The sequence below is a fragment of the Aedes aegypti genome, chromosome 1, assembly GCF_002204515.2.
Source record: "Aedes aegypti strain LVP_AGWG chromosome 1, AaegL5.0 Primary Assembly, whole genome shotgun sequence".
Taxonomy (NCBI): domain Eukaryota; kingdom Metazoa; phylum Arthropoda; class Insecta; order Diptera; family Culicidae; genus Aedes; species Aedes aegypti.
In genome coordinates, this window is record NC_035107.1 from 258689366 (window position 1) to 258702608 (window position 13243).

Genomic DNA, 13243 nt, shown 5'->3' on the forward strand with positions numbered 1-13243 from the left:
ATCGTGCCCCGCATGTTAAAGCCCGCCCGTTCCATAACACATTCTAGCGCAATATTGAACAGGAGGCAGGAAAGACCATCCATCGCCTCGTCGAAGTCCTTTGCGTGTTTCAAACTGGTCCGATAACGCACCCGATATCTTCACATAGCACTGTACACTAACCATCGTTGCCTTAATCAGTCTACTCAGTTTCCCGGGAAAACCATTCTCGTTCATATTCTTCCATAGCTCTTCGCGGTCGATGAATAGGAGCTGCGTAGAGACTTGATGTTCGCGACTCTGTTGGAGGATCTGCCGCAACATAAAGATTTTGCCAGTTATCGATCGCCCGTCCACAATACCAGCTCGATAACTTTTCACAAATCTGCTGGCCAGCGGCCATAGACGGCGAAAGATGATCTGGGAAAGCACACTATAGGATTCGTTAAGAATGGTGATCGCTCGATAGTTCTCACATTCTAACTTGTTACCCTTTTTGTATATTGGGTATATTACTCCCTCCTTCGTCTTCTCCGATAGCTGTTCTATATCCCAGATTCTTAATATCAATCGGTGCAGACAAGTAGCCAACCTGTCCGGGCCCATTTTAATAATTTCCACTCCAACGCCATCTTTTCCAGCTGCTTTGTTGTTCTTGAGCAGTTTGATAGCATCTCTAACTTCACCTATTGTGAGAGTGAGCACGTCTCCCTCATCCGCCGTACTAATGAACCATTCCTGATGCTGCCTTGGTCTTCCTCCTCTGCGCCATTCAGGTGTTCATCATAGGGCTGATTCCACCTTTCAATCATCTCACGTTCGTCCGTCAAGATACCTCCATTCTTATCCCGGCACATTTCGGCTCGCGGCACGAAGCCTTTGTGGGATGCATTGAGTTTCTTATAGAACTTACGCGTTTCTTGAGAACTATACAGCTGCTGCATCTCTTCGCATTTCAAATCTTCCAGGCGGCGCTTTTTATCCCGGAATAGATGGGTTTGCTGTCTTCGCTTCTGTTTGTACCGTTCCACGTTTTAACGAGTGCCTTGCTGCAGTAAATCGCCCACGCTGCTTTCTTCTCGTCCAAAACTGTCTGACACTCTTCGTAGAACCAACCGTTCCGTCGATTACCTTCTACGAACCCAATGGCACCTTCCGTTGCGTTGAAAAAGGCTGCTTTGACACTATTCCAGCAGTCCTCAAGAGGGGCCACGTCTCCCTCACCTGGCAACGCTACTTCAAGGCTTTGTGCGTAATCAGTTGCGACTTGCGGTAGCTTGAGTCTTTCCAGGTTGTACCGTGGTGGGCGTCGGTACCGAATGTTGTTCATAACGGAAACTCTTTAGCGCACTTCAACAGTCACAAGATAGTGGTCTGAATCAATGTTTGAGCCGCGATGGGTTCTGATCGATAATATCCGAGAAAAGTCTTCCATCAATCAAAACTTGGTCGATTTGCGATTCAGTCTGCTGGGGTCATCTCCAGGTGTACCGATACGGAAGACTGTGCTGGAAATAGGCACTACGTATGGCCGCCATGTTCTTGGAAATGGCGAAGTCAATCAGTTTAAGGCCGTTTTCGTTCGTAAGCTGGTGAGCGCTGAACTTCCCTATAATCGGTCTGAATTCCTCCTTCTGGCCAACCTGTGCGTTGAGATCTCCGAAAACGATTTTGACATTATGGCCTAAGCAGCTGTCGTATTCACGTTCCAGCTGCGCGTAGAAAGCGTCCTTACCGTCATCGTCACTTTCTAGGTGACGACTGGCACCCTGATTATGCTGATATTGAAACAACGGCCTTTTATTCTCAGCTTGCCTTTGAATACGATAAAAGCTGTGCCTAGCGCGTGTCTGTTGCCGTAGCTTTGGTAAATGGTATAACCATCCCTATACGTATGTACCGTCGATCTTTTCCAACAAACCTCCTGCAGCGCTGCGATGTCGAATATGCGGACCATCAATAATTCGGAAAGAATGCGGGTACGTCCCAAGAAATTGAGAGCCTTACAGTTCCATGATCTAATCGTTAGTCCAGTTTTGATGCCTAGGTCTAAGCCGATTGTTCCGGTACGGATTTACATTGTATGCTTCCTGTACTGATTGTATAAATTGTAATTGTATGACTCCTGATTTTTACAGCTGGCTCGTAAGGCCTGCACCAACTCCCTGTCTGGTCTGGTCGGAAGACCATCATGCACAGCACTGTTTAGAGTCCCACGCTGACACTAGGACGATGATCAGCCGCTCCTAACATTGAGAACAGACGCTGTTTTGAGCCGTCCCTAACATGGAGAACAGGCGCTTCGATGAGCTACACCCTCAGAAGAGAGGAGCTCCTCTACCCTATCAGCATACGACCAAGGTCGCGACGGGGTTGGGTACTACCGACCACGCATAGAGCTGACAGCTGTGCTATTCTACACCCTTAGTAAGGATGGAGAACACCTCCCTGAAACGGCGAGTGAGTTAATGGTACGGTAGCCCCCATTCCGTTAAAACCTTGGCAGGCCTCCAAGTACGTTCGAATCCCGCCACCTTAGCTGGTGGAAGTAGGCTCAGTTGAACCTTTCCTGATTTGTGCCTACATGGCACCCCATAAGAGGCCGGGTCAACTCTTGCATGGCGTCACTGCTTGCAAACCTCACCATAGGATCACGAAGGCGACTACTTACGACGGGCTAGGGTAGCGGCTTAGATGGGGGAGTCACTAAAATGGAGACCCAAGTAGCACTGGTAACAAATGCAATATTTTAGAACAATAAAACAAATTACATTGCCGTTGCATTTTAGATAATTTGTAGCATATCTTATTGACGATTGGTTACTAAGCTATTACATTGTAACTTACGCTTTGTTTACATTACATAGGTGTTGCATTTTTACTTGCATGTAACTAAGCCTAGAGCTGTCAAAATGAATAAGTTACATTGAAATTGAATCTGTGGTTGCAAAGAAACAAATAACACACTAGGTTACATACAGATTGCTAAGTCACATGTGTGTAACAGCATGAAGTTTGTTTATCATGTGTCATAGGGGAAGGGGTGAAAAACTGAACAGGGTGGTAAAATGAACACCGAACTTGTTACGCATTAACAACAAATATCAATAATTTTTATTACGCACGGATGATTCAGAGCATAAATAAGAGTGTTCTTGTTGATGCGGAGATAAATTGAAGTCAAAACCACGTTCAAAAATTTAAACTGATGTAATTTTAGGCACGGAGGTGTTGAGGTTTTTCAATGAGGTGAGTATCGTAATTATATGAAACCGAATCAGAAACCTTTAGAACTGTTTTCGAAGGGGTTATAATCATTTGTAGATGTATTTTCAGGAGTGTGATAAAATTTTTCAAAAATGTTTGTTTTGCTCGTGTGTTTTATCACCAACATAAAATGAACATTTCCATAATATTTTAATGACGATAAAAAAAAGTGAAAATTTAGCTATTTTAGTCTTAATTCGTGTCGCTGCGTTAATTAACTTCTCTATTTTTGATGTTGTGCGATAGAACTAGTTATAATAAATAAACAAGTTAATAAATGAAGGACAATTTCGCGAGTAGACATATCACAGAACATCGAGTTACATTTGTAATATTCTATTAACTACTTTTGTGGGGAACGCCAATCTTTGAGCCGATGACACGAAATGACGAGGTTTCGTTTAAGGGGGCAGGATCCGTCATCAACTTGATAATTTTCAAGAGCAAAAATCATGAACATTTTCATGAAAATATGTTCACTGTATTTTATTCTCCAACCGAAACACAGTGAACGCATTTTTGACAAGTAAGCTTCAGTTTTGAACAGAAAAATGGTTGTTGAAGTTTCGATGATGACGATGACGGATCCTTGAACGTTAAAGTGTTTGGGTCCTCTAGTCAATTCGTAATCAAACGTCAACACCCCACCGCAAAATCACTAGTGTTGTCAATTGAAAATCTATAATGTTGCGACCGTTACGATATTTAGTTTGAACTAAAGGAAGGCTGCAACAATCGACTTAAATTCAAATGCAGAAAATCACTTGGCGTAGTTAACGTCATGCGGTCGTGTCTTGTACACAACCCCCTCTGACTTTTCATAAGGGCTTACCTACATTCAACGATTTCTCTTCATCGTTGCTCTCTTTGCGTTATTGCAGAAAACTGATTCTCTTTTCGTAACATATATTTATGCTGTAGGATGAAGAATCACTATATCTTGCTTCATTTACAAGAAATATTATAGGTTTAGCTTATTTAGCGAAGTTGTTAGCGAAAGAGAGAATCGATGAAGAGATATCGCTCATGTCAGTTAGGCCCTATTGAAGTGACAGCACAGAAATGCAGTTAAGTGGCTACCATTAACAACGCGATTATTTTTCCCCAATTTAAGACCCCTCATCCACCCTAGTGGTCATTTGTCCATACACAAATTTTAAAATTTGTATGGGCCATGGTCTTTGGGCAGAACCTCTCCCCTCCCCCAATAAATTACTACGTGGTTAATGGATGACCCCTAAGCACGCATTTTTTTAATTGATTTATTTACCCTAGAAATACTCAAATGGATGGATGTTTTTTCTACTATTTGATAGAAAACATATTTGTATATCCGATCATAATTGAAAAAGAGCATGTTTTTCACATCTCAATCTCTATTTTCCTTGTCATGGGCATATTACTCTCAGTCCCTAATATTAGCACAAATTAGATTTTTAAATAATTTATTCGCTTTCTTTCGAGCTATTTGAGCACACAAACCATGTACTTTCTTGGATGGAGAAATTAATGTTCATACCTTTGTAAGCTTCCATTCATTTGGCTTAGGGATTTTTGCTCATTATTTTATGATTTATCGCGAATTCATCGTTTTTCCCGTTACAAGCAACACGACATCCTTAAGGTGTTCATTTTAATACCCCTTCCCCTATTGACAGCAGTGTAATTTATTGGCAGTTTCAGTATAGTTACATATCAGTTTCAAAATAACATAAGATTTCTAGGTAACTGATGTGTAACAAAGGAGTAACTTGCTGACAGTGGTCAACACTACATGCCAAAAGTTTTCATGCATATTGTGAATTTTGATATAAGAACTTAACTATTTTATGACCAGTTATTGTTTTCATAGATATTTTTCCAGTGATGAATTAAAATGGTTGGATTCAAAATATGCAGCCTCTCTAACAACTTTTTAATAGTTGTCATCATTTTAGATTGGCTGTCTTCAAACAGTTATTCGGAAGTGTATCAGCAGCAAGATGAAATTAAATGGCGGTTTATGATAGGCAATCAAGAAAATCCTACAGCGGGACACGAAAAAACGTGATTTTGGAATCACAAACAATAAAATACAAATGAGAAACACTGCTGATTTGAGTAACAATATTAATTTCCATTTTGTATGGCAGTTTCAATGGCATACTATATAAGCAATCCAAGTATCGTGCATAATTCAATTTAAAATTATAAGATATTTCATAAGCGCGTCAATTTTGAGCAAGTAAAATAATTGATTTCACCACAAATTTCAATCTGCATGTTAAATTTAATATGTACTTGTGCATAATTACGCGTTCGAAGATCATACTTTTGTTGACATTCAACTCTATAATGGTTGTTCGGTTTCAAAACAGTCAGAATGAAACAATAAATTCAACGCCGTTTCTATTATTTTGTCGCAGGAAAACCCATGCGTAACCGACAAATTGCACATCCGTTGCCAGTAAACTTTTTATGTAACGTCCAACAAGAAACATAAGGCTCGACTTTTTGCGCTTTTTCGGTTACATAACAGTATTTTTCCAGGTTACAATGTTTCCTAGTGTAACTATCGAACATATTAAGTAGTCGTTGCTGTTACTTACTTGTAACAATGTGTGCTGTTGGGGAATATCTAAAACAATGCCGACACAATAGAGTTCAACACAGCAGGAGTCAAGGACGCGAGTGCGTTCCAGAAAAGCGGTAAGGTGCCACGATCACCGGTGCTATACCGACGTATAGCAATAGCATGAAGCTATGTGAGACACAAGGACTACAAGGAGGATTAGGGATTCAGAGTCCAGTGTACACAGTGAAATCGAGCAACAACGCTGCTCAAGGAGGGCAACAACCCAATAAATCGATGTTGATGAAGATAAAAATAAAGTCGATGAACTCATCCAGTTCGTCAGAGACCGGCACAATATGCATACCGCGATCAAATGCAGGCTGACGAGCATTACATCCTCTATCAACGCTGTCATGAGCTAGCAGAAAGCGCTGAGGAGTAGTGAATAGTAGAGCTTTCTGAAGATAGAGATAGAGTAGAGCTTTCCGAAAAGGTTGCGGAGCAAGCAACGGCTGACAAGCATAGGATCCCCAAGGTACGAGGTGACAAACGTACGAAGAAGCGATACAGAAAGTCACTAGGAGGGAAAAGAGACCACCGTCAAAACTACCGCGCTGCTGTTGTGAACGAAAAGCGACCTTTTTCAGGAGTGTTGTACAAATACAACCGCGCGACGACTGAAGTGTTAAACCGGAAACGGATCATACGGATTTCACGAGAACAGGCAGTTTTATAAGATTAAGGTAATGATTATTAGATTATACATGTCAAACTAAGTTTTACTTCGTGTGGTGCAATGTCGTAAATTGTTTTCGAAAGTATTTGACAAGTATCCCATCTACATAATTCGTTGAAAACCGCGATGGATGTTAAACACTTAGAACCAGTAAACGCAAAGTTCCCGTAGAAAACCCCCTCCCCATCACCCGAAAAAAACAAATCAATCTACGCCAATGATCATTACTAGAATATTTATAAAAAAGTGTTGCATAATCAACTCACCTTAGTTTCCTATGTCGCTTAACCGATATGATGACGAGCAGGTTGCCGAAAATGGCCGCCACGATGATGAACATCATGATCGATGCCTTCAGCACCAGCAGCAGCACGTCCAGCCACTCGCCACTGGCAGCAGCCGCACCACAGCAATCGTCCATAACTGCATCGCTTCCGACGGTCGTCATATCCAACGAAGTCGGTGAACTGGTGCTGTAGCCCTGGAAGATTACGTGATTCCCCGTTGGATCACCCGGTCCTCCAGGATCACCCGCACGGCCAGGAACTGCACTAGCTCCGACTGTGAAAATCGTCGACGAACCGGCCGCTTTAGCCGCCGCCGAAGCCAGTGCCGCGCCACTTCCATTGAAGAACAGCGAAGTACCACCGGTGGAGTTGCTGCCTCCTCCGAAGGAAGAATGACCCTCTTGGCTGTGTGCACTTCCCGAACTGGAGGCCAACGAGAAGGAAGAGGAAACTGCTGCCGCTGCCGCTGAGTACATGTATTTCGGTAGGTCGTCATTGGAAGGATTCATCATACAACGGGCGAACTGATCCGACTCTTGTTCGCTTGCACACCTCCAACGACCACTAATTGGGACTCTAATTAACAAACGAACATCGACGAGGTCAACACACGGGCACACACACACACGTGGACGTAGTTAACTAATCTTATAACTTTTCACAACCACCACTTTTCGAATTTGCTTTGCGTTTGCTAATTTGATGTAGGCTATTCAAACGGGGAATTCGGCATTTATTGCTAGATGGATTCAGCGATTACCAAGTGAGCACCCAGCTGGTACCGGGCTGGAACACGAACGAAATTTGCGAAATTAATTACATTTCAAGCACTGTCTGTGGAAAACCGTAAAACCGCCGCACAAGTGATTCCATGTCTGTTTTAGCTGAAAGAAAAAAATGACGAATAGCATTTATAAACACACATTTCTTAATCCAAATCGATGTGTCATTTGATAAGAATAACCCAGCAAATTAAAATTTTGTGACATCTTTTTTTCGTTCTGCGAAAACAAAACTAGCTACCATAAAGAAGTTACAAATAAGGACTTGGCGGACTTGAGGTTGTTCTCGTTCCAGAAATTCAAACAGCATCACACAAAAATCAGTGTGTTGAGCGATTTCAGTTCTGTTAAATAAAAGGCGCACATGTCTTGTTTCAGAAATTCGGTAACTGTATTCACCTCGAACCTTCCATACCCGAGTGGTTAGAGTTTGCGGCTAAAAAAGCAAAGCCATGCTGAAGGTGTCTGGATTCGATTCCCGGTCGGTCCAGGATCTTTTCGTAATGGAAATTTGCTTGACTCACCTGAGCATAGAGTACAATCGTACCTGTCACATGATATACGAATGCAAAAATGGCAACTAAGGCAAATAAAGCTCTCAGCTAAAAACTGAGGAAGTGCTCTTAGAACACTACGCTGAGTAGCTGGCTCTATCCCAGTGGGGACGTTAATGTCACGAAAAAGAAGAAGAAGAATCTACCGAAAACCTTCGAAATCTGGAAATAAATTCTTTGGAGACTCTAACTTTAACGATCTGTAACTGCCATTGAGTGATTAAATTTCGATTAAATCTTTTTTTTTACAATATTGGCAGTCTCCATACAAAATGTTTCACTTCTTTTATATGGACGATACAATGCTCTTCTTTTATCTGTTCTCGTTGATTTAAGACGTTCGATGTTTTTCAGAGAATTTATTCGTAATTGAGTTTTGCATATTCTTAGAAATAGAAATGATTAGAGAAGTCCTTATTTAAGCATGAATTTTGACACAAACTTTTTTGTTTGATGGAATTTGTGGCCGCGCTCTGCTGCAAACTTTTAGAAAATGTTATTTTGAAAAATTTTGTTGAAGACACTTTCAAACTAACTCTTCATTTGAGCTAAGTGAATTGATTCTGAAAGTTTCAAGGGTGGACCCAATAAAATCAGTTTTTGGTCCATTTTTCCTGTTTTTAGTTTTACGTGAATGTGGTCGTGAAAAGTCTTCTAAACTTGTAGAGGAAGTAATGATACGCATTTTTACTGAACATTGCAAGTTTGCAATTCTGGTGATTTTGAAATAATAAGCAAATTTAAGTGGGGCCCAGATAGCCGTAGCGGTAAACGCGCAGCTATTCAGCAAGACCAAGCTGAGGGTCGTGGGTTCGAATCCCACCAGTCGAGGATCTTTTCGGGTTGGAAATTTTCTCGACTTCCCAGGGCATAGAGTATCTTCGTACCTGTCACACGATATACGCATGCAAAAATGGTCATTGGCATAGTAAGCTCTCAGTTAATAACTGTGGAAGTGCTCATAAGAACACTAAGCTGAGAAGCAGGCTTTGTCCCAGTGGGGACGTAATGCCAGAAAAGAAGAAGAAGTGAAAAACTATGAAGGTTTTAGATGCCCATAACTCATGGAGTTGGCTTGATAAAATGTTTCATTCGGAAGGTCATACATTAGGATATTTTGGTGCAAAAACTGTGAGAATGTTTGTAAATTTAGAAAATTCTCTTTAAAAATAGACTTAAAACTCGAAATTCACCTGTAACTCACAAGATTTTAAAGTTTCCGTTGTGCTGCCTTCAGCAAATGGAAAGTTGTAGATGAAGCTAAAACCCCATTTTCTCCAGGGATTTTATCAGAACTTTTTTCAGTTATTTGCATACATTCCAGAAATTTTCCGGAATTTTCCTATGGAAATTTTCCATAATTTTGTTCAGGATATCAAGATTTGAATTATGGTTTTTCCAAGAAAAACAACAAATGTGGAATTTCTCCAAAAAGATTATTTCAGAAATCATCTCAATTTCTCAAAATTTTTTTGGGAATTTTCCTAGAAAGTTCAAACATTTTCCCGATTTCATCCAGTATCCATCCATCGATTTTCCTGGGACATCCTCCAAGGTTTTCTCTTACATTGTTTTTTAGGATTAGTATAAGCTTTCAACTAAGGATTTCTCTAAAGATACCCATTGCAATTGCTCCAAAGATTCCATCTAAGATTTCTTCAGAAGTTCTACAGTAATTATTTAAAAATGTTTCAAGTAAGTCTTGAAAGGAAAGTCTTCTGAGAAATGCCAAGGTAATTTATATGAAAAACAGATCCGTGAGATGTTTCTAAACAAAATCCTGGAGTAACTTCCTAGTAAAACTTGAGTATGTTTTAAAGTCACTTTTAATGAACAAGGTCCTTTCAAATAACTCCGGAACTTTCGAGGACGTTTCTGAAGATTTCCTTGATAATTTGCTAAGATAATCGAAGAAAATCATTCGAATCTCGGGATAGTATATTGCTGGATTTTCTTACCAAATTTCTCGAAAAACGTTGGACAGAATCTCTGTTAAAATTTGTGTGTAATGATCGGAGAAATGATTGGAATTTTATAAGTTTTATTGGTAAAACTGCAAGTGTAATACAAAGATGAAATGTTGGAAAAATTTCTTATATTTTTTTTTTGAATAACCCCTGAAGGAATTCTGAATTTCCGGGAGGAATTGCGCATCATCTCTTGAAGGAATCCACGTGAACAGGTGGAGGAATCCTTACAGGTTTAAAAAAAACCCTAAGTTATTTTTTTTTTCAAAAACACTTTGGAATAAACTTTTGGGAATCTTTAGAAGATTTCTTAGAGTAAAACTAGAGAAATCAGTTGAAGTTTTCTTCATTTTTTTAGTTTTCGACGTTTTGTCCTTTCGACGTTTTGGCATTCGACGTTTTGGGATTCGACGTTTTCTCTTTCGACGTTTTGTCACCCAACCCCCATATACAGTGGCGCCTTTGTTTTGATGCGGTAAGCACTTGCAAAAACTACCTTCAATGATCCATTAATCAAGGGATGCCTCCCAGCATTCCTCAAGGTAGATTATTTTAGGAAATCCTCTCGTAGTTCCTCCAGAAATGTCTCCAATGATTTCCAAGGGTTATAGGGAATTCTTCGGTGAATTTACCGAATTTTTTTCATTCCTAGCAGTATTCAAAAAGAGTTTCCTCCAAAAATTTCTTAATGAATTGATCTTGGAAGTCCTTAAGGCATTCCTGCAGGAATTTTAAAAGAAATGTCTCGTGGAAATCAGGAATTCCTCCAGGGGTTTTGTCAGAAATTTCTCATAAATATTTTACCAGTTATTAGGAAATCCACCATTATACCTTCCAGTGCCTCTACCAAGAATTACTCAAGGGATTTTTATAAGAATACCTTATGTTGTTTCATCTTGAATTTTTTTAATATTCCACAAATGTCTCTAAGGATTCCAACTTAAAATCCCTTACATAAATCCTTTAAGGATTTTTCTAAGGATTCTACCAGAGGTTCCTCCATGAATTTCATCTGAAACTCGCCCAGGTAATCCTCTTAGATTTCCATTAGGATAACCTGCAAGGATTTCAGCTGAATATCTTATAAGGTTTAGAAATTCTTTCAGAAACTCCGCCAAAATTTTTCGGTGATTTAACCGGGGATTCGGAAAAAAAAACCTCCGGAGATTCATCCAAAACAGTCTGGGAAAATTCCTCCAAGGATTCCACCAAGATGTTCTTTAAGGATCCCATAACGAATTTCTCAAGGGATTAGCCCACAATTTCTCATAATGATTTCACAAGTAGTTCCTTCAGGGATTTCACCAGTTGCTCTAATTATTTCACCAGTTATTTTTCGAGAGTGGAGTTCTTCCAGGGTTATCACTGGGAATATTATCAGAGTTTTGCCAATTTTTCCATCAGAAAAATCTTCCTAAATTTCGTCGGAGGTTCTACCAGAAAATACTGCAAAAGTTTTGCTAGGATTTCTTTTTTTAGAATTTATTCAGGAATATTGGAAATTTCTCCAGAGAACAACCAAATAATTTCCAAAGAGTCCACAAGATTTTTTTTTCTGAAAAATCATCAATATTTCCGCGAGGGAATATACCAGGAATTCCGCGAAGAAACTGAAATTCTTCCTTTCTTAAAAATTTCAAAAGATTATCCATCCATTTTTCTGAATGCCTCCAGGTCGAATCACTGAAATAAACTGGAAAATTTCTGGGGAAAGCCATGGAGCAATTTTTTGAACAATCCTATCAGGAATCAGCAAAGAAATTACTGGAGAATTTTTCAGAGAATTCTCTGATAAAATTCTTAAATATATATCTGAAGAACTTTTAAAGCAATATTTCAAGGAGTTCCTTAAGGGTGCTTTAATGTGGTGTTAAAAAAACTGCACCAGAAATACTTGAAGGAATTGATGAATAAATATCTTTAGGAAACCTCGGAAGAATTTTTGGTAGATTGTGTAATTTCTGAATAAATCCAAGGACGAATGCCTCATAGGACACCAGAAATAATCATTGAAGGAATCATTGAAAAAATTTATAAATATGTATTGAAGATTCCCTTGCAGAATCCCCAGAGGATATCGTGAGTGGAACTTTAGAAACATTACAAGCGAAATCTTCAAAGAAATTTCTTATGGAATTACGTGGATGAAACTTTGGTGAATTCTCTTACAGTATTTCTTGTGGAATCCCGGAAGGCTTTCTGGTAGAATCTTTAAAGGAATTCGTGGTAGAATTCCCTAAGAAATTCCTTGATGAATCCTTGGAGAGATTATGGGTAGAATCACTGTAAGAATTCTTGGAGTAAATCTTTGCATATATTTATGTAGGAATATTTGAAGGAATTTCCAGAGAAATCGTGTTGGAATCTCTGAAACAACTATTTTTCAGGATACTGTGTAGGAATTCCTAGGGAAGACACTAGAAAAATAAGTCGAAAAAATTTGATAGGAGGAATTCCTGGTAGAATTTTTGATGGAATTTCTAGGGAGGGATTACTTGGGCAATTTCTTCAAGAATTTTTAAATATATTCCGATTCAGATATCTTCATTATTGAAGAATTTCTCCCAGTTATTGCTCCAGGGATTACTCAAAACGTGTCTATATGGTTTCCTCCAGAGATTTGTACGAGAATTTCTACATGATTCCAGTCAAAAAATTCCTCTCGGGATTCTTTTTCAAAGTCCATAAGTAATTTATTCAGAAATCATTCCAGGGCTTTCTTCAAACGTGTCTTCAGGGGTTTTTTCATTTATTCCGGCAGGATTTCCTCCAGTGATTACTTCGGAATTACATGCAGAGGTTCAGAAATATCTCAAGAAAATCTTCCAGGGATGTTTCAGAAATTCCACTTTTTTTCCAGAAATGCTTAAGGGATTTCTCCCAAGAATGGTCAAGGGTTTTTTTTTTGGAATCACTTAAGAATAGTTTCAAAAATTCACGTAGGGATTCTTTCAGAAAAAAACACCAGGGCTAAATTTAGAAATTTCTTCATTTTTTTTTTCAGAATAATTTCCAAGGTTCTCCTAAAACTTCCTGCGGAAGTTCATTCGGGAATTCCTCTAAGGATACCGGGATTTCCCAGGAAATTCCTTATTAAATCGCTCAACAAACTACTTC

The 13243-nt window shown here is 39.3% G+C and overlaps 1 protein-coding gene across 1 annotated transcript in view; it reads right to left on the reverse strand.

The window, feature by feature from the left end:
* LOC5567283 (octopamine receptor beta-2R) overlaps positions 1-13243 on the reverse strand; it is a 410493-nt gene that overhangs the window by 26868 nt on the left and 370382 nt on the right. The window contains exon 2 of the mRNA XM_021837650.1: positions 6803-7707. Within this exon, the coding sequence (XP_021693342.1) occupies positions 6803-7335 (533 nt within the window). The 5' untranslated portion in view covers positions 7336-7707. The remainder of the gene's footprint in view (positions 1-6802; positions 7708-13243) is intronic.